Source organism: Hippopotamus amphibius, chromosome 1 (genome assembly GCF_030028045.1).
Source record: "Hippopotamus amphibius kiboko isolate mHipAmp2 chromosome 1, mHipAmp2.hap2, whole genome shotgun sequence".
NCBI classification, from domain to species: domain Eukaryota; kingdom Metazoa; phylum Chordata; class Mammalia; order Artiodactyla; family Hippopotamidae; genus Hippopotamus; species Hippopotamus amphibius.
In genome coordinates, this window is record NC_080186.1 from 127,158,029 (window position 1) to 127,182,105 (window position 24,077).

The window sequence follows — 24,077 nt, forward strand, 5'->3', positions numbered from 1 at the left end:
GTGCAGGGGCTCTCTCTGAAGTGATGACAATGTCCTAAAATTGATTGTGGTGATGGCTGCACAACTCAGTGAATTCACTAAAACCACTGAACCATACACTAAAGTGGGCAAATTGTATGATATGGGAATTATATCAATTAAAAAAAATCATCTTCCCCAGTTTATTTATTTATTTATTTGGTTGTATTGGGTCTTCATTGCTGCTCGCGGGCTTTCTCTAGCTGCAGTGAACCGGGGCCTACTCTTCTTTGCGGTGCACAAGCTTCTCATTGCCATGGCTTCTCATTGCCATGGCTTCTCCTGTTGCAGAGCACGGGGTCTAAAGTGCGTGGGCTTCAGTCGCTGTGGCTTGCGGGCTCTAGAGCACAGGCTCAGCAGCTGTGGTGCACAGGCTTAGTTGCTCCATGGCATGTGGGATCTTTCCCGACCAGGGATCAAACCCATGTCCCCTGCATGAGAGGCGGATTCTTAACCACTGCGCCACCAGGGAAGTCCTTTCCCCAGTTTTTTAAAAGAAGGGACCTTAGTCCATCTAGGTCTAACTTTCTCATTTTACAGATGAGGCACTGAAGCCCAGAGAGGCTAAATGACCTGCCTAAAGTTATTCGTCATTTAGAACCTGATCAACTACCCATTAGCCATCGTGTTCTCATCCATTCTATCCTGCTTCAAGAGAGGAGGAGTGGCCATTCACACAAAATCTGTGAAGTCACACAAACCACCTTGGACCCGGTACAGATGTCTGAGACTGGTGTTAGAAATACACAGTGTTGTTTACTGAGAGGGCAGATTTGTTCTTGGCACTGCATTGTCTTCTGGCTCAAAAAGCTTTTTTATGTAATGACCTGGCCAAGCCAAGATTCCTACACTTTCACTGTCCAGCCACGTTTCATAACCTTTGAGCTAAAGTTGAATACCAAGTCACGGGAGATGAGCAGAGCATGAGCTTGGACATTAGTGGACAAGGATTCAGATTCAGCTTTGTGTGAGCTACATGGAGCTATTACCCTTATGAGCCCCCAGGAAATTGTGAATAGTAAAGGTATTCTTTGTGAACACTGGAGGAGATATTACATGTAATGTGCTTGGCACATAAATGTTAATTCCTTCCTCTCTCCGTATGAGAACTGAGAGGTCTTCATAACTAAGACCTTGGCAAGGTCAGTCAAGCACATGTGCTTGAGTTGGGTTTCTTGGGGATGAAATTCTGTGCAGAGTCCATCATGTCCAGCGTACACATCTGGGAGCACCTTTCCCCTTTGCAACCCTTACACATTGTCACCCAATCAACAAGGCTGAAAGAGGAATAGAAAACTGCCCTACACCCTCTTTTACTGTTAGTGGGAATGTAAATTGATACAGCCATTGAACAGTATGGAGGTTTCCTAAAAACCTAAAAATAGAATTACCATATGATCCAGCAATCGCATTACTGGGGATATACCCTGAGAAAACCATAATTCAAAATGATTTATGTACCCCAATGTTCATTGCAGCACTATTTACAATAGCCAGGATATGGAAACAACCTAAATGTCCAACAACAGATGAATGGATAAAGAAGATGTGGTATATATATACAATGGAATATTACTCAGCCATAAAAAGGAACAAAATTGGGTTATTTGTAGAGAAGTGGATGGGCCAAGAGTCTGTCATACAGAGTGAAGTAAGTCAGAAAGAGAAAAACAAATACCATATATTAACACACATATGTGGAATCTAGAAAAGTGGTACACATGAACCTATGTCCAGGACAGGAATAGAGATGCACACATAGAGGATGGACATATGGACATGGAAGGGGTAAGGGGTGGGTAGGACGAATTGGGAGGTTAGGGTTGACATATACACGCTACTGTGTGTAAAATAGATAGCTAGTGGGAACCTGCTGTATAGCACAGAGAGCTCAGCTTGGTGCTCTGTGATGACCTAGATGGGTGGGATGGGGGGCAGTGAGGTCCAAGAGGGAGGGCATATATGTATACATATAGCTGATTCACTTCGTTGGACAGGAGAAACTAACACAACATTGTAAAGCAATTATACTCCAATTAAAAAAAATATTAAGATTGAAAAAAGGAAACAGCAAACCACCCTGCAGAGCCCTGCCAACTAGGTGCTCAGAGGAGCTCTTCTCTCACAGTCTTACGTGCCATTTGGGGAGGGCTCCCCAGGGAAGGCCAGAACGTCTACTGCAGGACCTAGGGGGATGGGAAAGGCGGGAAAGAGTTTGGGGTGAGTAAGGGGAGAGCAAAGTGGTGGACAGTAAGGCAAAGCTGAGAGTAGCCACCAGGCCTAAAGCTCAGGAGCGGCTATCTTTTCTCAAGAAATTCCAGAGTGAAAACATTTAAAAGGTCAATTTTTGGTTACATTGTGCATACAGACTTTGCTTGTTTTCCAATTATTTTTTGTTGCTTACATAACCATTCCCATTGTTCAACTGATATTTTTCTATTTGTGAAGTTATTTGGGGTCTAAGGTTAGTATGGATTGCATACTACTTTTTCTTATTAAAATACTAAATTTTAAAAAGCTACTTGTTTTTCGTGTAATGACTGCACTTGGTTACAGAGTTAAAAGGTCAGTTTTCAGCCGGCTTAACTGCCATGTGCTGACAAGGCCAACAGCAGACTTGAAGTTCCACTTTCTGGCCTGTTTGGCCATCGCAAAAATGGCAGGCCTACCACCGTGTAATCATAGGCAATTAACTTACAGCAATGACCTAATTAATATTCATCCAATGTTCCAAGACAGGGCACAAGAAATCAGTCAGGGGTGCAAGATCCACCCCAGTCTAGGCCTGCGTGCCTCCCCTGCATTACCGTCCATTAATCCTCTAGGGTTAAGTGCAAACCGGACACCTATTTAGAATTCTCCCCCACCACACCCCGAAGCCTCAGCCCCAGTGTTCACGTTGTCTTCCCTCTCAGCTCCCACCAGCTGTCTCCGCCAAGCCTTCCGTGGGCGTGATGCCAGGCGGCGGAGGGAAACAGAGGGCTGGGGTCAGGAGAAACTCTCCCGTGGCAAACATCTGAGCAGATTCCTGTGGGAAGGGTGGGAGCGAGCCACCGGCTCTCTGGGAAAGCGGTCTAGACCGAGGCGATCAGCGAGTGAACGGGTCCATCCCTTGCCAGGAAAGAGAAAGCAGTGTGTGAGAAATCATGCTAGAAGAAGGTATCGTTAGCAGTGTCAGGCTTTACCTGAACCTTGGCACCTAGGGCACACCACCCAGGACCAACTCGGGACCCGGGACCTGACCGGGCTCGGCACTGCCCAATTGAGGGATTAGATTCTAACAAGGTTTGGAATCACACAAAGCAGGCTTCCCATTCTTCCACTCGGGTGGCAGACCCCGCCCTTTAGGCAAGGATCCTGTCCCCGTAGGTCCCCACGCCCCTGCAGGTACAGCCTCCTCCTCCTGCCGCCGCCTCTACCTGCGCCGCCCAACTCTGAGAGCCCAAACGGGGTCCTAGCCCCGCCCCTCCCCCTCCAGGCCCCGCCTCCCAGGGCTCCGCCCCTAGCCTCATAGGCCCTCGGACGCCTGCCCTAATCCGCCCCGCCCCGCCTCGGTTGTGGGCGTGGCCCCGCCCCTATGGCCGAGACTCCGCCCCTCCACTCTCTAGATTGAAGGAGTTGAAGTGTTAACGATTGGTCAGAGTCGGAGACCTGGGCTCCTAATTGGCTATGGTGTACTGCCGGCTTCTCGCAGAGCGGCACGGCCCGGAAGTGATTCCCGAAGCACCGGCCTCGTGCGTTCGCGGCTTGGGCGCTGCGTTGCCGCGGTCGCTGCCATGACTAAAATAAAAGCAGATCCCGACGGGCCGGAGGCTCAGGCGGACGCGTGCTGCGGGGAGCGCACTTACCATGAGCTGCTGGTGAACCTGAACCCCATCGCGCAGCCTCTGGCTTCTCGCCGCCTCACGCGGAAGCTCTACAAATGCATCAAGAAAGGTACGGCGGGACTCGGGTGGTCCAGCGGTTAAGACTCTGCGCTTCCGATGGAGGGGGCAAGGGTTCGACTCCTAGGCGGGGAGGTTCCGGATGTCGCGTGACCCTGCCGGAAAAAAAAAGGTGCGGCGGACGCTGGGGTGGGCCGGGGCCCCTCGACTGATTCTTCGGTCTTTGCAGCCGTGAAGCAGAAGCAGATACGGCGCGGGGTCAAGGAGGTTCAGAAATTTATCAACAAAGGCGAGAAAGGGTAAGAACTCCCTCCCGCGGACTTTGCATTCCTAAACGGTGACGAAGGTATCCCTGCTACTCAACACGTAGTCAGTAAGAGTGCTATGACCCGGTCTCTTGTGCAGAAGGTAAATTCCCTTCCGTACAGGTGCTGATATCACTCACACGCGCTCAAAGGGACACCATGGGGAAAATGAATTCCAGGGGAAGCGAATCGTATAAGCCAGGTCAGTTAGGGTAGATCCCAGCTTCATTCATTCAGCGACTATTTACTGAGTGTCTACTCTTTTTCAGGCACTGTGCTATAGGGAGACAATGACAGGAATCAAATACACACAAAATTACAAGTTGTCATAGGTAACCATGAAGTGAGAATGACTTCATTACCCTACATACTTCCTTTCTGGCATTTATCAGAATCTGAAACTTATTTGCATTTTATCTCCCATTAGGGCCAGAAAGTAAGCTGAGTACAGGATAAAGCCTCTCAACTGTTTTATTTTCAGAATTGTCTGGTACATTGTAGGTCCTCAAGAGGTAAATAATAATTCCTGGGAGGAATTGATGCTCTATGAAGTTTGACCTAGGTGGGATAGCTGAGGTCTGAAGATATAAGAATTAGTTTGTTGGGGGAGGGCAGGGGATCCTGCCAGAAGAAAGTGGATTCCAGGGCAGGAGAGGGTAGTAGTGGGTAGAAGTGCTGCCTTTGCATGGGGCTTTGTAAGCCATGCTAAGTTTAGTTTTTGTACTCAGAGCTTTGGAGGCCACTGAGGGTTAAAGCCAGGGAGTGACATAATTATGTTTACAACTTAAGAAGATTTTCCTGGCAACTTTGGAAAGGATCAGAGGTGGAACAGATGGGGAAATTGAGATAGAAGGCTACTGTGGTGTAGAACAGGTGAGCGCAATTTTGATTAGGTTAGTGATAGCAGAGATGGAGAGAATTAAAGTAGATGGATGAGAGGGCTTTCAGGTATGGAGTGAGGAGGTGTGGGTTCCAGGTGAATGGACAGAGGGTACACTCACTGAGATAGTGAATAGTGGAAGGAGCTGAGTCTGTATGGGGAGATCATGAGTTTGGTTTTCGACAAGTTTTTCAGGTGCCTTTCAGACATATGAACCCTCTTCCTAGCAGAACTGTCAAAGAGGCAGGTGACTATATGGGTTTGCAGTTTGGGAGAGGGTCAGGCTGGAGAGAATAGATTTGGGAGTTGTCAACACATAGTTGACACTTGAAGCCTTGCTTATGGGTGGGGTCAGCTGGGGAGAAGGTACTGACAGGGCAGCCAAGGACCAGGCTGTGGGAACACCAGCATTTAAAGGCTACTCAGGAATTCCCTGGCAGTCCAGCAGTTAGGACTCTGCGCTTCCACTACAGGGCGCCCAGGGTTCAATCCCTGGTTGGGGAACTAAAATCCTGCCAGCCACATGGAACAGCCAAAAAAATCGAATCAAATCAAATAAAGGCTATTCAAAGGAAGAGGAACCTGTAGAGGAGGACAGTCTGTGAGGCAAAAGGAAAACTAGGAGTGTGGATGCAGTGCTTTGAGCCAGGAGCCCTTTCCATGTGTTTTCCTCTTACTCCCTAGGGAGCAAACTCTTCCCTCTGTGTCATCAGGGCTCCTGAGGCCCTTGTCCCAGAACCCCACACCTTGCCCACTAGGAAGGAGCCCCAGCTGAGGATTCTCTGGCAAGCTGTCATTGGTTCTGTCACTCTTGGGAATGATCCTTGAAGCACTCACGGTCTTTAAGTGTGACCCATTTTTCTAGCCTTCTTGTCTGCCCCACCCCATCTTGGGTTCCAAAGCCATCCCGGGCTTCTCAACAACAGCCAGTCCCTCTGCATCTGGTATCATTGATTCTCTCGACCTTAAATCCTTTCCCTGCCCCCCGCCCCTCCATGGGCTGCCTGACAGAGGTTCATCATTCAGCTTTCCTCTCAAGTGTTGCTTCCTGATTCCTTTTTTGATTGGCCAAGGAGAGCTGAGCTCTTACTCCTTGGCATCTCTCTCATACCTCATCTGTCCGCAGCCGCCACATGGAATTATAGGCCCAGTGTCACTGGACCACAATTCAATACCCTTTTTCACACTTGGTGGCATTTACTTGTTGCCAAGCAATAGAGATCACTTCCCCAGAGGAATGCACTCACCAAACAAATCTGCATGCATTTCTAGAGGTTGGGAGACACACATTAATATTGAGCTCCTTGAGGGCAGGGGCCAGCTTACCCATCTCTGTACCCCCAAGGCCCAGCTCAGAAGTGGCACTTATGACTGAAAGAGGGACTAAGTTAAGGTGAAAATGACAGTGGTTTCTCTTATTTCAGGATCATGGTTTTGGCAGGAGACACACTACCCATTGAGGTATACTGCCACCTCCCAGTTATGTGTGAAGACCGGAACTTGCCCTACGTCTACATCCCATCTAAGACGGTAGGGAGCACGTGAGCCCCTGATCTTGGTCAGCACAGGAGGAGGGGGGTCTGGGACCGGGTATGTGGCAGCAGGCCATAGTGGGAAAGAGCGTGAGCTCTGGAGTTAAGACAGGCCTGGATGGATTTTGGCTCTGCTGCTTCTTAGATGAGGGACTGCAGATAAGTTACCTCTCTGCATTTCCATTTCCTTCTTATAAAATGGAAATCCCCTTCTCCGTGGACTGTGGGAATGAAACAGAAGGTGAACTTGGATATGTTAGTCCTGTTAGATGAGTACAGTGTTCTAGGGACATGCAGCCGTCCTTACTCTTACATAGCCGAGGCCAGGTCTGGGGTGCAGGGAGTGGGGGATGGCAGGGACCTGGAAAGCATAGGCCCTGCCTAAGGGGACAGCTCCTGTTGGGCTAGAGCCCTTTCACGGTTGCCATGTGGAATTACAGGCCCAGTTGCTGGACCACAACTCAAAAGTTTGCCGAGTTTAAATGGTGGCAACCAATTCAAAATGTTCTTAACGTTGACCAACTAGCGCATGTCTTAACACTGACACTAGCACTGCTCTGTGGGCTGGGTTAGGTTGGTGACTCCCTGGTACACAGGCTGTGGCCTTCTTTCCCTGCTCCGCAGGACCTGGGTGCAGCTGCCGGCTCCAAGCGCCCCACCTGCGTGATAATGGTCAAGCCCCACGAGGACTATCAGGAGGCCTATGATGAGTGCCTGGAGGAGGTGCAGGCCCTGCCCCCGCCCATGTGAAGGACTTAGGCAGCAACCTGGGCACCTGCTCCAGAAGCTGCTGGATTGGCAGCAAGCCAGCTGGCTGCCCTGCTGCTGCCCACATTCACGGCATCTCCATGGTCCCCCGAGGCACGTATTCTTCCCAGGCAGCTCCAGCAGCTCCTTCACAACGGCAAAGCCCGCATCTGCTCCATCAGTGCTATTTCCTGTTGAGCTTCAGTGAAGACAGTTCCAATAATGATGTGGGGGGAGTAAATGTGAAAACCAAAGTGTGGTGAGTTTGTGGGTGTTTTATAAGCAGCAGCTACTGGTGGGGCCGAGGAGTTGGTGGGGAGGAAAGAGCAGGAGCAGCCCTTCTCATCAGAGGACCCGAGGACTTCATGAATATTCACTGTGGATGCTTGGCTGCCAGGGCTGGTGCTAGACTCAAACTGAGAATGGACCCTGCTGCCCACCCCGAGCTTTCCACATCCGTTTCCAGAGTAGCTGGGAGCTGCAGGGTGAGCCTGCTGAGCCCAGACCCCACTTCATGGAAGCCTGTAGCTCCTATATCGGGGACACTCCCATTCCTTTTTTCTTTTTCCCCAAGAGCCTTAAATGCCACTGGGAAGCTGACGGAAGCAATTTACCCACCCGCATAGTAAATTTTAAATAGGTATATGAAGCTAAATGCAGAACCCCAGGCCATCTCTCCTGCTTGGCGTAATGGCCCCAGAACCTGATCCCTTCAAACATTTTAGACTTACGGTGCCGTCCTGCTCTCAAAGGCCTAGCACAGGACTCGGTGCACACAGCAGCCAAGCTTCAGGCACCCTGGAATAAACTGGAAAGACCTTGGGCTTGAGGGCCGGATTGGGTTTAAACTGCAAGCTCTCTTCTTGATAAGCTGTGAGCCCTTCTGGGCAAGTCATTCCATCTTCCTACATCCCTTCACACTCATTTCTATTAAGGATGTAATACAATTATATATATATATATATGTAAAAGCACCTTGCCCAGGGCCTGCCATCTCCTAGCTTTTTCTCCTGATGAGATGCAGGTTGGTTCTTTCTGATTGGTCTCTGTGGCTGCCATGCTCCCAGCCAGCAGCCCTGGTCAAGCCATGCCCAGTACCTGTGCACAGTGGGCAAACATAATTCTTTGCCAGTGAAGCTAAAGGTGGGCAAAATAAGGAGAAGGCCTGTGAATATAGTTGCTCAAAGTTATAAAACAGTGGCATTCAGGTCTACTCCGGATTGTTTACAGTGGGAAACTGATGCAAACAGTTGTGAGGCTGTACAGTGGCAGGAGTGGCCTTTACAAGCCTCGGTGTGGCAGGAAGAGACCTGGCTGAGGGCAGGGATGGAAGACGTCTGCTGTGCCCACCAAGTCCTTTGCTTCTGTCAGTTGCTACTAAGTCAACAGCAAATACAAAAAGGGGAAGACAGAGCAGGAGTACAGAGGCCAGCGTCCCCCTGCCCTTAGAGCCAAGGAGGCAGCTGCCCAGAGTCGGCTGTTTCACCTCCTTCCTTGGCCTCTGCCAGAGGGCTGCTCCAGCTCCTGCCTGTGGTGGCACTCCTCAGCCAGCTGCTCTGAAATGAACACAGTCCACAGAAGCCAGCCACCCACACTGAGATAGACCAAGGCTCACGGGTGAAAATCCTCTTTCAGCAAAGTTCCTCCCAGGCAGGAATCAGAATATGATGCGTTTCCCATCTGCTGGGTTCTGCTCCATGGGACAGTAGGGACACTTCAGCCTACAAAGGGAGGAGAACCAAGAACGTCTCAGGGGGCCAGCCAGCAGAAGAATCAAGCCACGGTGGAGCAGGGCACAGGGAACTTACTTTCCTCCATTAATGAGCTTGTTGAGTGCATCTCGGGAGATGACGTGGCCACAAATAAGCTTGATGGGAGGGTTGGAATCCGACGTCTGCTGGCGGAGGATGGGGCACGCGAACACTGAGTGGTACCAGCACTTCATGCCTAGTTCGATCTCAATCTGGGGAGGCCAGCCGGGGGGTGAGTCCCATTTCCTGCGGTGGCTGTCCTCCCCCGCGCCTCCTGCTGCACCTCCCCCTGCCAGGCCTCACCGGTAACTCGTCCTTGTGACTCCAGACCCCAGTGCACTGCCTCTGCTCGATCACAGCTTTGATGTTCATCAGCACGGGCAGAGCCACACAGCCAGAGGCGAAGCTGCAGAACAAAGAGCGTGGGCTGGAGCGACCCCAACCAAGAACCCGGCACACGGGCAGAGGGACTAGTGCTCTGTCAGTACGTTAACTGGGGACAGGGTTTCAAAGGTGCACTTGATTAAACCGGTTCTTAAAAATTTTCAGGTCACATATAAAGCCACGTATGTGGTTATGTGTCCAACTCTAGAGAGTCATTCTAATGCACCCCGAAATTTGAGAACCCATAATAAAGACAAAAGGAACATCCAGGGTCAGATATATGTTCATCCAAACCACTGATAACGTCCTTGGTGTGAAGGGACAGTGATGTCTGGAAGGCCCTCATCCTGCCTGTCTACCCCATTCTGTTGTCACAGTGCACCTCTATAACTGGTTATCAACCAGGGCACTTAGAAATGGGAAAAAGCAGATTCAGTTCTCACAAGGATTGGGGTGGGGAGCCGACTGGCTGGAGCCTCGGGTACCAACCACCTACGAAACGCAGGGCAGCTGTGCACAACAGAACCATCCTGTCTGAGGTTCCAGTGTTCCCACTGGGAAAGACTGTTCCATAACCAGAGTCTGTGGTAACAAACTGGAGGGTGGATCCTATCACAATGGTGCAGGCATGAGGTTCCACAGCTGCCTAAATGAAATACACCACTGTGGGACAGTGTGGCAGCGGCAGGCCCAGGTGACCTCTATTGCCTGTGAGGCCCCAGGAGCCTCTGTTTCCTCGTGTAAAATGAGGATAACAGTCCCTCTAACTCCTTGGTTTGTGGTGAAGCCATGAGAAGAATGTTACTGTAAAGGAGTCTTCCAAGTGAAAGCTCTCAGCACATGTGACCCAGCCACCCAAGTCTCCCTGAAGGGAAGTAGTGTTTGAGAGATGAGGTGGCCAGAAGGCCAGGCTGTCAGAGGGCCCTGTGATAATCCAGGGGTGAGGTGCAAGAGACAAACCTCATTCAAGAGACCTCACAAAATGGGAACTCTGACCCTGCCATTGACTTTGTGGTGATCCCAGGCCACAACTCTTTCTAAATCTGTTTCTCCAACTGTAGAAAAAAAAAGGTAATTCCTATCTAGAAGCACGACTAAGACAGCCAGTTTAGGTCTGTGAAGGCACTGAGCACCACCCCTGGACATTGCAGGGCCTCGGCAAATCGGGTTCCCTCCACCCTCCCACTCATGCCGCCCCCACAGGGCTGGCTGTACCTGACACTGAGGGGTGACTCCACAGAAAGGCCCAACAGGGAACAAGCATCACGCGTAAAGGTCTCACAGATCTCGGCCCAGTGGCTGTTGTCCAGGAGGTGGCAGTAAGGTGACTTCTCCAAGCCCAGCCGCAGGTACACCAGGCTGCCCATCATCACCTGGATCTCTGCAAGGCAAGGGGGAGTCAAGGTGCAAGGAGGCAGCCTTTTCCCTGGGCTCTGCATCCAGCCCTGGGGTGGCAGGGCTGCCGAGGCAGCAGGGGGAGCAGGCTGGGCCCCGTGGCTTCCAGGCCTGTAACCTGGCCAAGTGGGGATTAAAAAGCCCTCCAGCAAAACCAGTTTTCCCTAGAATCCAGTGAGGAGGTAGGGTCTCAGGGCTGCTTCTGTGGCAACCATGACCACACAGCATGAGGTAGGGAAGGGTCAGTTTCCTTCCCATCCTTCCAGCTGCATCAAGGAGCGAGTCTCAGGCTGGCACTCATGTCTCTATTCTCCAAAACTAGCTAACCTCCTTCCTCCCCCCTTTTTTTTTGGCCATACCGTGTGGCATGTGGGATCTTAGTTCCCTGACCAGGGCTTGAACCCGTGCCCCCTGCAATGGAAGCACGGAGTCCTAACCACTGGACTGCCAGGGAATTCCCTAACCTCCCTTTTTAAAAAGCTTTCAGGAGACAGCAGTATCTAGATAAGATTTTTCATAACATTGCTGGGTTTTCATGGTGTTTATTTCTAAATAAAACGTGAATAAATTTGAGTGGAGCTAAAGAAAAAATGACTAGTTGTCAGGTGGTTACTAATTGTGAACATCTGGAAGGTGAGTTTGGAATTCCTAGTGTGAGACAGAGCAGCGTGAGGGCACGTGTGTCATGGCAGGCCTGGTGAGCTCTGGGTAGGGGTGGCATGCGGCAGGGGCTGGGGACAGAGGCGGTGTCAGATGAAGCTAGGAGGGTATGGCAGAGGTGGGTGAGGAAGGGCCTGGAGTTTGGAGTTCACCTGGGAGACAGTGGGGGAGAGGTCCCAGTAACACGCAGCCCCACGTGCGGCAGGGACGGGCAATCCCACACGTGCTGATGTCCACCAGAGCCTGGCAGTGCCCACCCAGGAACCCAGCGCACGTACCCCGCTGGTGCAGCCGAGCAAAGGGCTGGAAGTGCCGGGCGTAGCTGAGGGCCTCCAGCTGCTTCTCAGGGCCACCTGCCAGGAGGCGGATGAAGTACAGTCGGTGCAGCTTGAACTCGAGGGAGCTGTTGAGCTCAAGCAGGGGCTGCCTGTGGGAGATAGCCCATCTGGGAAGAAAGGGGCCAACTGAGTGTGGAGCTGGTGGGGCAGGAGAAGGGGCCCTGGCAGAGCCTCCGAAAGCCTGTGTGAGGCCTGTGAGACAGGGCTGGAGGCGTGTCAAGTACGCTGGTGAGGTGAAGAGCACAGACGAGCCCTGTCCCCCAAGGGCCCACCCAAGGGCCAACGTACTCCAATGCTGGCCCCAGATCTTGTTCATGTAGAGCTTCCAGGATTCGATTCAACTCCAGGAAAGGCTGCTTGAAATCCAAGTCCACATTCAGGGTTGATTCCTAGAGGGAGAGAGAACAATCCACCACTGGAGGACAGTGTTTCCTAAATTCTCTGCTCTACACCTAATAGAACCTCATCCACCAAAGACAAGCTAGAGAAGGCCAGATTTTGCATGAGGAGCAGTGGTCTGTTGCCAGCCACCTGGACCCCTCTTATTCCCAGTTCAGTTCTGGGAGGCTGAGTGCTACATGCTGGCCTCCCAGAGGGCAGACTGCAAACCCCACCCCACCTGCTGCGATACTGGAGACCCACAGAGTAGCATGGAGAGAAATTATTCTTTTTCAATCCCCCTGATTGCATTAAGGGAAAGTGTCTTTTACTTTTACTGCCAGTGTGTATAACACCTAACAAGTGCTACTTTGTCATTTTACTAATCTTCCTTTTTAAGAAAGGGATTATCAGGCACTCAGAACCCTGGCTGGCAACTAACTCTAGCTGGAAATTAATAACCTCACTTTTCATTGTATATATTTTTATAGCTACTTTCTGTTTATGGCAGGGGCACTGATTTCTAAAATAAATTTATTTAAAGAAGCAACAAAAGCAAAGAAAAAAAAAGTAGGACTACATCACACTAAATTTAAAGCTTCTGCACAGCAAAGGAAACCTCAACAAAATGAAAAAGCAATCTACTGAAAAAATCATGTATCTGATAAGGGGCTAATATCCAAAATATATAAAAACGCATATAACTCAATAGCAAAAAAAAAAAAAAAAACCATAAAAAAAGGAGAGGATCTGAATGGACATTTTTCTAAAGGAGACATCAAAATGCCCAACAGACACATGAAAATGACAAACCAACACCACAATGAGCCATCACCTCACCTGTTAGAATGGTTAGTATCAAACACCACTGGATGTGGCGAATAGGGAACCTGCTTGCACCTTTGGTGGGAATGTAGATTGGTGCAGCCACTATGGATAACAGTATGAAAGTTCCTCAAAAGATTAAAAATAGAGCTACTATATGATCCAGCAATTCCACTTCTGCGTATTTATCCAAAGAAAATGAAAAGATGAACTTGAAAAGATATCTGCACCCCCATATTCACTGCAGCATTATTTACAATAGCCAAGATAAGGAAACAACCTAAGTGTCCATTGATAGATGAATAGATAAAGAAAATGTGGGGTGTTTATATCTATAAACATATACATATATGAAATAAAATACTATTCAGCCATTAAAAAAAGTAGAAAATCCTGTCATTTGTGATAACATGGATGGACCATTATGCTAAATGAAATATGTCAGACAGAGAAAGACAAATACCATACGATTTCCCTTATATGTGGAATCTAAAAGAGTTTTTTTTTTAAGAAAACCAAGCTCAGGGACTTCCCTGGTGGTGCAGTGGTTAAGAATCCACCTGCCAATGCAGGGCACATGGGTTCAAGCCTTGGTCTGGGAAGATCCTGCATGCCACAGAGCAACTAAGCCCATGCATCAGAGCTACTGAGCCCACGTGCCTAGAGCCCGTGCTCTGCAACAGGAGAAGCCACCACAGTGAGAAGCCCTTACACCGCAATGAAGAGTAGCCCCCACTCGCCGCAACTAGAGAAACCCCGTGCACAGCAACAAAGACCCAACGCAGCCAAAAATTAATTAATTGATTATTTTTTTAAAATGAAGGAGAAAAAAAAAAAGAAAACCAAGCTCATAAATACAGAGAAAGGATTGGTGGTTACCAGAGATGGAGGGTAGTGGGTGGGAGAAATAGGTGAACTGTTTTTGCTTTTTTTTTTAGTTTTAATAAATTAAATACAACTTAATTAAATACAATTTTTTAAAAAGATATTAACCCTTAAAGGAAAGAATGCATCAACAGAAAGGAGCTGGTCTACAATGGAAGCAAAGCTAAGGAGCAGTCTTGGCGGAAACGCTGGACTTGCCATGTGCAGTCCAGAGGGGAGGAGGCCCTGCCTGGCCAACTGCCCACTGGGAACAGGTATCCCTATCAGACAGTCAGAGACTGATGACATATATATTTGAGTCATGTAAATAAACTGACCTGTCTGGATACAAAATAATAATAATAATAATGGGGTCCTAATATAAAGAAAATTACCAAGTAGAAAGCAGAACAGGCAGGTCCCAGCGCCTTCCCGGCAGGCCCGTTACCTGGCACAGCTCCTCAGCAACACTGAGCATGCCCTGCTGGTACAGGTGCTCCAAGATGGCCATCTGCAGGGTCTGCTGCTGCTTCTCCCGGGAGTCCCACACTGCGTCGGAGACTACACCGCAAATCTCAGAGTCAAAGTTCTGACGAGGATGAGAGACAGGGCCCTGTGACTCAGGCTCGCACCTCCTCCTCTGGCTTCCAGAGAAGCCCTGCTATGCACTAGCAGCAGGTGTTCCCGCCCCCGGTCTGGGGCCACCCACGTGCTCACCCTGTCAATGGCTTTGCCCACTCGGGAGACACTGCTGTGAATGTCCTTGTGGTCTGACGCCAGTTTCTGCACGGTGTCTTTTATCTTCCGGCAGCACTGAGACATCACCAGGGAGAGGGTGGCTGAGAGAGGGGTCCCCTGGAGGGCTGCAGAGAAACACTGGCAATGAGTCAGGACACAGGGGAGCAGACCTTATCCCTGCCTCCTTATTCTAAATGCCAGCAGGGAGGCCTGGGAAGCAGCCCTGAACTCCAGAGTGAAAGACTCAGCTTCTACTTCAGGTCCTGCCACTTTTTAACTATATGACTTGGAACTGGTCAAGTGGGACAAGCCGGTTTATCTCTCGCAGTCTTCATTTCCTCATCTGCTATCACACTGGCCTTGTAGGTTGCTGTGAAATGAAGACGAATTGGCACTTACTGTGGGTAGGTCCTTGGTTTTAGCTCATTTAACCCTCACCACCATCCTACGCAGCGGGCACTGTTAGTAGCCTGTACTACAGCTGAGGAAGCTGAGGCAGTATCTTGCCAGATCTCACAGCAATGACAGATGTGAAGCCCAGGCCCCTCAGCACCACACCAGATGGCTCCTTATTATCTTGAGGGAGATACCCTGTGGGAAGGCTTTGAACCCTAAAGTATTGTCCCCACGTTAATGCCTCTAAATTACCCAGAGGACACCAGGCAGGCCAGGGTCCTGCAGGGAAGCACAGGACATTTCTGGCTCAGGAAGCCAGGTTGACAGTGGTTTCCACCCCCATGGCCGGATGAGCCACACGAACTACCAAGAGCACATGGGGCTTGGAATAGAGAAGGGCAGACAGGGCATGGGTGCCCTCTTCCAGCCCAGCATCTACGCTTCTTTAGATGGCAGCGCCTCGGTTCAGAGAAGAAAACACAACCCAGGGAAGGCAACATGACCCAAGAGGGCCAGGGAGCATCTCAAGCTCCGAGACCAGAAGCCCTGGAAGAGAGACGCATTCTGCCAGGTTGCTAAACAATAGAAATGTGAACTGGAGTTGCTGGAACACCATGGCCTCCTCAGGGGAGCACCGCTCTGAGAATGAAGCCAGTGTAGACTGAAGGTATCACGAGTGCCAACATGCAACTGGACTCGACCTTTCAGTTACCTAAGTCTACAAATCCAGGAACACCCCCCCCCGCCCCCCACTGCCTTTGTTTGTTTAAGCTAGTCCAAGCTAGGTTTCTGTCACCTGTAAGTGAATGAGTCCTGACAAATACAAACAGGAGGCAGTGGCTGGGCCCACTCCTACTAGGATGGCTATAACCAAAGACAGGTAATAACAAGTGTTGATGAGGATGCGGGGAAACTGGAACTCTCATACATTGCTGGTGGGAATATAAAACATTGCAACTATTTTGGAAACCAGTATGCCAGTTCTTCAAAAACTTGAACAGAGAGTTACCATATGACCCAGCACATAAAAAAGAATGAAATAATGATTCATGGTGCAATAGGAATGAAATTTGAAAACACGCTAAGTGAAAGAATATAAAAGGCCACGTATTATATGATTCCATTTACATAAAGTGTCCAGAATAGGTAAGTCCATAGGGAGAAAGTAGATTAGTGGTTGCCAGGGGCTGGGGGAGAAGGAAAAATGGCGTGATTATTAATGGGTAGAGGATTCTTTTTAGAGAGATGAACATGTTCTGTTGTTAGTGGTAATGATTGTATAATTCTGGAAATATACTAAAAACCACTAAATTGTACTTTAAAAGGGTGAGTTTTTTGCTTTTTTTTTTTCTTTATTGGAATATAATTGCCTTACAAAAGGGTGAGTTTTAATGTGAATTATAGCTCAATCAAAAAAAAGGACATAGGAACTAGGGGTTAACTCTGGTCAAATCTAAGACAATTTGATCATCAAAATAAATAGTAATGGATTATAACTCACTGAATAAAGTAAGAATTTATGAGTATGAACTTAAAATCAATCATCAATCAATCAATCAGGGAGAAGGGAAAGCTTCTTTCTTATAGTTAAATGCCAACTAATAAGTGTACAGGGAATGATAAATCACCCATGTTGCAGCTAACTTTGTAATGATTGGTTCAGGCAAGAATCATCAATGGATGCTAAAACCAGCAGGCAGAGTCTGATAAAGCACAGGAAATTTATATAGTCTTAAACTGTCTCCCCACAAATTACTTATTAATTAACTCTAGAGAAAGAAATATTAACCTTAGGGTGTAGGAACCTGGCAGTCACCATCTTAACCGAGTGATCAAAGTTAAAATCACCCATAATGCAACAAGCTGACACCCTGTACCGCCTGATGTGATGCACTGAGAAACACATCAGTTCTGAAGTACTCCTGCCCAAAATGCAAAACAGTGATGAGGAAACAGCGAACAAATCCAAATCGAGAGATGTTCTGCAAAATCACTAGCTTTAATGCTTCCAAAATGTCAATGTCATGAAAGACAAAGGCAGGTGGAGGAAATGTCCCAGATTAAAAAGCTAAAGATTAGACACAAGAAACTAAGTACAGTGGTTGATTTTGGATCGGATCCTGGACTGGGAAACAAAATTTAAATGCTTTATGAAAATTACTGGATAACGGCAAATTGAAATAACTATATTCATTAGGTCATGATATTATATTAACGTCTAACTTTTCGATTTTAATAATTGTACTGTACTTACATACGAGAATGCCCTTGATCTTAGGATATACAAACCAAAGGCTTAGGTGTATGATATCTGCAGCTTAGTTTCTAATGGTTTTAAAAGTAATAAGAATAAGCAAGAAAATTGATAAAGCAAATATGGCAACATACTAGCAGCTAGTGAATCTAGGTGAAGGGTATATATGAGCTCTTTATATTGTTCTTAGAAATTTTCTGTAAACTTGAAATGACTTAAACATTCAAAATAGAAAAGCAAATTGAAAACAAAATGTAAATGAAGATAATCTCAGGTAAATTAATAATTTATGGTGGGCTTTTTGAAATAGTTCAGACTTCCATTATCCCCCTTCAGTGAGGCCGAGGGACCCATGTATCAATGCCCTAACTGGCATCCCTCCAGAACCCTGTCATCAAGCAGCCTTGAGGTCTCCTAGGCCCATAGGGAGGCAGGTGTGGGGCTCTAGTGGGGGGACACCCACCTGCATTGGCCAGCTCAGCCCGCAGCTGGCCCACGTAGTGCAGCAGCTCCTCCAGGCTCTGCTCACAGTGCTGCCCATAGGTCAGGAACTTCTGCAGGACCTTGTCCACCTCTCTCTCCACACTCGCACATTGCTCCATGGCAGCCACTGCGTCAGGCCCCACCTGGGCCAGAGGGGCACAGTGAGGAGGGCTCCCAGATCCCACCTCACCATTCCCATATCATATATCGATGCTTAGAAATCCCCAGCTTGACATATCTGTACACAGCTTCCATCACCCCCAGCCAGGGTGCCCACTGGAGGTGCAGGTAGGCATAAGGGCAGGGGTTTTCTGAATCATGGTGAGAAAATTACTCTGCTTTCAACTCTTTTCATGAAAATCCTTGTTCCTCTCTTTTTGTTGCTGTTTTGTTTTGTTTTGTTGACTGCACCACAGCATGAGGGGATCTTAGTTCCCCAACCAGGGATCAACCCTGTGACCCCTGCAGTGGAATCCCAGAATCGTAACCACTGGACTGCCAGGAAATTCCCCTCAATTCTTCTTTAATTGGAAGAGAGAGCAGGCCTTGCAGAGCCCTCGGCAGGCGATACTATTATGCTACCTAAGTCGAAATCCACACATACACGGCATATTCTCATACTTCATGTATTTTCATAAGTTCACTACGGCCACTTCTTCACTTAGTGGACTTGGTTTTCCATGTATATAGTGACAGAAGCCGTGAAGGCAGTCCTTCAATGGCTGATGCTTGAAAGCGCAGGCTAAGGAACAAATGCTGAGCACAATGGCCCAGCAGGCCTTGCCCACCACTCCTGCCTCAGCCTCCCTGCCACCTGCCCAGACAGGCAGCTCGTGTTCCCCTGCTCCCTCACAGCTCTGTGCCTTGCTATGCTCTCCATCACCTCTCACTTCCTCAAGTACCTGAGAAGCTGGCCCATCCTTTTCAAGGCAGCTCAGAGGTCATCTCCTTCTGCAGCTGTCCCTAGCCTGCTCCCACCAAGCTCCCTCCACTCTCACTTGGCACCCTTCTATTTCAGTTTTGATCACTGGGTAATGACCTGTTTGAGGGCCTGCCTCCCCCACTAGATTAGAACATCTCTTGTTATAATGCAACCCTTCCTCCTCATTATACCACTGAAAGAAAGTTGACTTTTCTTATCCCACCTTTCCTATCACTGAGGTCCCACTCCTAAGTCCCTTCAACACTGGGCCACTGCTCCCCTCCATTTCAGAGCAGCCTTTGAGACTGAATACATGGACAATCCTTAAAATGTTGGTGATAGAGTTGATTTCACTCCCCATCCTCCCATCTGTAGAAGCTTTGAAGTGAAAGGGCTCTGACAAATGTACCTCTCAAAAGTTCAAATCTAGCCAGTTGTTCATTCTCCCAAAGCAAGGTACAGAGTAACATCACAAAGAGAATTCTGAGTCCAAAATGACTACTGGGATTCTCCCAGTTTCACCAGACTCTCTTCCTATTCCCACCAGTACTGTTAGTCCTGGCCCCATCATCTCAACCCAACCTGTAGCCACTGTCTCCTTATCAGACAGGGGATGAGTGATGGAGAAATGGTACCCAGAGCCTTGAGACGTATTTAGGCCCTCCCTCCTTATGGCTGATGCTATCACACTAGAATTTGTTAATCACGGTGTCTAGAAGACATGCCCCCCTCTTCATGCCCCCTGAGGAAATACCCTATAACTGGATATGAACCATTACGGGCAAAGTATAGCAGGGACACCTGTTGGAAATAGTATAATAATAATTATCACTACTAATAGTTAATATTTCATAGGGGCTTATTAGCTGACAGGCATTGTTCTAATGGCCAATTTACTTCTTACAAAAGCACTATGAGGTAGGTACCCACTTTACAGATGAGAAAATGAAACTCAGATTAAATAAATTGCTCAAGGTCATGTAGCTGGGAAATAGAGGACCTGGAAGTGAGGCTGGGTAGTCTGGCTCCAGGTTCCAGAGCCCTTCTCCGAAGCACTTCACATCACAGTCCTCTCTGGACCAGCTTAACAGGCCACCATCTCACCAGAAAAGGAAAGCAGCCAATACTGGTGGTTGAAATGAGTGTACAGCAATGATTAATGATGACAAGAAACAGGAAAGTAACCACAGAGCCTGTGAGATGATCAACTAGGAAAGATGGCAGTACAAAAGAATGTCTGCCAAGAGTGTCTGGGAACCAGAATCACAGTTTACCAAAAGTAAACAGAGCTCAAGAAAGGTTAGGACCTCACCAAGGTCAAACAGTATGGCCCTGTCAGACATCAACTAATACCAGGATTATCAAAGGGAAGCCTAAATCAGCATCTTGAAATTGTATTAAAAAGCTGAGGAAGGAGATGGGTACAAGAATTTTCATCCCAGTGTTATGTGTTGTGGCAGGGAGTATGAGACAACTCAGAGGCCTAGGGGAAGTGATAAGTCAAGGAAGTAGAATGTGGGAGATGCATCTGTGGAAACCTGGGTAGCACTGAGAAACCATGGTTCAGATATACCCACAACAACATCAGTAAGATCCCAAAACACGGTACAGAAGGGAAAAAAATAAAATGAAGTCCAGGCAGAATACCATTTATGTTTTTTAAAAATATATGGGGCTTCCTAGGTGGTGCAGTGGTTGAGAATCCACCTGCCAATGCAGAGGACACGGGTTCGATCCCTGCCTCAGGAAGATCCCACATGCCATGGAGCAACTAAGCCCGTGCGCCAAAAAAAAAAAAAAAAAGCACATAACCAAGGACACATGCAAATAAAAGGATATGTACCAAACACATAAGAGTGGTTTGCTGCAATGGGGGTGGGGGGTGGTGGAGGGAGTAATGGGGATAAAAGGGAGTATGTAAATAAATGCAAACAAGAAAAAGGGCCTGTGTGGACCTGTTAAATGTACCATGAACTGATATGTGTGATTACTGCAAAAAAACTTTTTTACATAAAATAAGCGAGATGGGAAAACAGAACTACTTGCAGGTACTCCATCTGAAAAGTCCAAGAGGCCAATTCAGTAAGTCCAGGGTGAACCACTCTGCCTTAATCACAGTCGGTCATCTTCACCAGGCACAAGGATGGATGAGTGTGAGTTTGTCTTCAGGATTAATCCAGGGAATTTCACTTCCCTTGTCCTAAGCCCACCCTCCGCAAGGTGTCACATGGACAGAAATCATCCACCAGGGTGATCACCCCAAAACAACACATCAGACACAGTCACCCCTTTCCTCATCACAGCCACGGTCTGACATACAAGCCCTTTGCAACTGGACACTCCCTTCCTCTGCACAAGCTGTTCCTATGTCTAGAGTGCCCTCCACGTTTCTCTGCATGATGCTGTTTAACCATCAGCTCCCCCATGAAGCTCTCAATGAAATCTCCCTGCCGCCTCCTCTGCTTCACACAGCAAACCTCAGTCAAGGGTGCCCACACCACACACATCTGAGTTCTCAGCACTGCAGCAGAGTAACTGTCCATTCACCCATCTGTCTCCCACGACTAGACTGTGAGCTGCTCAGGGCTGGAGTCCAATCTCATCCTCTCTCCCCTCAGTGCCCAGCCCGGGGCCTGCTCCAGAGTGGGTACATCCATTTCCTAACTAGGGGGCCTGAGCTCAAACTTGTCACGCTTGGGCAGGAAGAGACATAAGTGAAATACTGAAATCCCAGCAAGGCATGCATAGGGGTTTTGTCCCCAGTCTTCAGCACAGTAACACAAGAGGGCCCCTTCTGGGGTCGGGGGGAAGAAGGGAAGTTTGTGCAAGTCATAGAAACGTCCCCTTTGCCTGACACAACTGGACAGCCTCCACTGACCCAACACTTAATCTTTTGCACCCCCACATCTATCCATTCTTCACCTTACACATCACTCCTCTGCTTAAAACCCAATAGATTTCCACGTGCTTAGAATAAATACCACCCTTCTTTTTACGGTCTACAAGGCTCTCTGTGAGTCAACTCCCAACCACCTCTCCAACCTCATCTTCTACCACTCTCCCCCTCAATGGCCACATTCCAACCACACTAGTTTCTTTCTATTTCTTGAACATCCGTTTATTTCTACCCTCAGGGCTTTCCCCCTCTGCCTGGAACACTATTCCAGATCTCCCTACGGCTGGCTCCTTGTTAGGGTTTCAAACGCATTTCTTCAGAGATGCTCTTAGATCACAGTATCTAATGCTGCCGCCTCCGCCCCACCCCACACCGGTCAGTCCATCATATCACCCAGTCCCTTTTCTTCACTGCACATCTTCATTTCAAGTTTCAAACCTTTCTTTTGTCATTAACTAAACCTGGAAGGAGGAAAAAGCCCACCATTCTTCTTGGACTGCAGCCCCTACGGGGAGTTTCACCCGCATTAACATGCAAATGGCTGGCAAACTCCTACTCACTCTTCAAAAGACCTCAGTCGAATGGCCCTGCCTGTCTCCCACGTCCTCAACGGGTGACCTCCGGCTCGGCCGGGTCGCAACAGGATGGGACGTGTGAGTTCGAGCGACGCCCCGGGAGGAACGGCTCCCCGAAGGTCCTCTGAGAAAGTGGGGGTCCAACTCCCTGCCCGGGCAGACGTCTGAGGAGAAAACAAACTCAAGGGCGGCCTGGGGAGGGGGCTTGGTCCCGAGGTTCCGGAGAGGACCCAGGGCCCGGGAGCCTGGCCGCGCAGCCGCACCTCGCGGCCGGGAAGCCCGCCGGCTCTCCCCCGGCCCCGCACCCGGGCCCGGATTCCCAGCGCCGCTGTCAGCGGAACCGGAAGCTGCGGCAGTTGCGCGGCCGCTCCGGACGCGCCCACTAGCGACGTCGTGGAGGGGTGGCCGAGCCGCCCCCTCCCGCGGGCCAAGAGTGGGATCGCCCGCAGGGTCAGGGCGGCGGCTGGAAACCTCGCTTCCCACCGTCGGAGGGCTGCGCCGGTGGGGAGCCTGAGGCCGCCGGCCCGGCCCCGGCTCTGCGCGTCTGCGGGAAGGAATCGGAGGGACCTACTGGCTGGCCAGCGGGGGTGCGCGCGGCTCCGCGTTCGGAACCCCTAGACCAGAAATGGCTGCGCCTCCCCCGCTCCCCGCCCTACGCCCTTGTTCAAAGGAAAGACAGTAGCGAACCATGCAATGCGAGGCCCAGCGGGCTTTCCCGCGATGGCACCTTGATGCTCTTTTCGAAACATCCCATGATGTTGAAAAGAAAAGTCCCTTTTCTTCTGCCCCAGCCCCGCTGCTCCCCTAAACCTGTACTTAACACACTGGGCCAAAAATTTCTGCCGTGAGGGACTCAGCCCTACCCTGCTGCCCTCCATTGGTCGCCCTTCTCGCAGGATGGAGGGGAGACAGGGGTTGCACAACCGTCTGAGGAGGGATTAGGGAGGGGGAGAGGGGAGGTGGTGACCCCAAGCCCAGGCCCGGACTGAGCTCACGACCCTTCCAGGCCCCCTTGCTCTGCAGGGAAGGGGCAGAGAAGCCCCTCATCCCCTCCACAGGCTTCAGGGACTTGGACTAGAAACAGCGCTAGAAAAAAGACTCGGTCCCCTTTTCCCTGACTTCCAGCTTCCTTTTAGAACCAGTCTCGTTCCAGGGCATCTTACCCTCCAACCCTCCATAGCTCCTCCCACCCCCACAAAACACCCTTGCACAATCTTGGTTTTGCTTCTCTATAGCACTTGCACAATCCAGTCTTGTTTTCTTTACGATATTTGACTTTAAATTATCTTGAGCTTTTATTTGTGTATTCTGTCTTCCTGCCCCCCCCGCCCCCCCTTTTAGGATAAAAGCTCCACTGGGGGCCAGGACTTTGTACTCATAGCTGCTCTGTCCCCAACACTATGTGCTTGGAACACAGTAGGTGAACAGAAATAGTCTGAAGTAGCTGATATCCTTCGTTTATGAATGAGGAATCCGCGGCTCCAAACCTGATGAAACACGCAGGGAAGAGGGCGGTCCACAGCCCCTGCAGGAGCCCCTGGCGTCAGAACATCCGAGAGAGGCCTGTCTGTGCACCGTGAGCCTGGGTGGTCCTGGCCCAGGCGGGAGTCATGGGGGTCAGAGGGTTGAGTGAACCTTGCCTGGGGCCGTGGTCCGAGGCTGAGGCTGCGTGCAAGCCAGCAGGACTTCACAGGCTTTCGTGAAAGCCCAAGGCTTCCTCACTTCCTCTGGGGGGGCCTGCCTCTCAGCCCCACTGGGTATGAGCAAAGCCTAGCTTCTGCTAGAACTTAGAATGCCCAGCTCATACTTCAGGCTCCTTCGCCTCTGTCTGTCATTGTTTTCCCCAGTATGT

The 24,077-nt window shown here is 49.4% G+C and overlaps 2 protein-coding genes across 3 annotated transcripts; one reads left to right on the top strand and one right to left on the bottom strand.

The window, feature by feature from the left end:
- Positions 1-3,718: 3,718 nt before the first annotated feature.
- Positions 3,719-7,620, top strand: NHP2 (NHP2 ribonucleoprotein). Its single transcript, XM_057727704.1, has 4 exons — positions 3,719-3,954; positions 4,132-4,201; positions 6,512-6,617; positions 7,244-7,620. The coding sequence occupies exons 1-4, from the start codon at positions 3,795-3,797 to the stop codon at positions 7,367-7,369; spliced, it is 462 nt and encodes a 153-aa protein (XP_057583687.1). The 5' UTR covers positions 3,719-3,794; the 3' UTR covers positions 7,370-7,620.
- Positions 7,621-8,519: 899 nt separating this feature from the next.
- RMND5B (required for meiotic nuclear division 5 homolog B) lies at positions 8,520-22,344 on the bottom strand. Of its 2 annotated transcripts, none has more exons than XM_057727669.1 (10): positions 22,211-22,344; positions 17,813-17,975; positions 14,679-14,824; positions 14,410-14,550; positions 12,183-12,283; positions 11,835-12,001; positions 10,717-10,882; positions 9,421-9,523; positions 9,175-9,329; positions 8,520-9,087 (listed from the first exon to the last, which is right to left on the bottom strand). In XM_057727669.1, exons 2-10 carry the CDS (start codon positions 17,949-17,951, stop codon positions 9,024-9,026), a joined length of 1,182 nt encoding a protein of 393 aa, XP_057583652.1. In that variant the 5' UTR covers positions 17,952-17,975; positions 22,211-22,344; the 3' UTR covers positions 8,520-9,023. The 2 variants fall into 2 exon arrangements, with proteins under 2 accessions (XP_057583652.1, XP_057583643.1); XM_057727660.1 differs by having other exon boundaries at positions 17,813-17,959; positions 22,211-22,335.
- Positions 22,345-24,077: the final 1,733 nt, after the last annotated feature.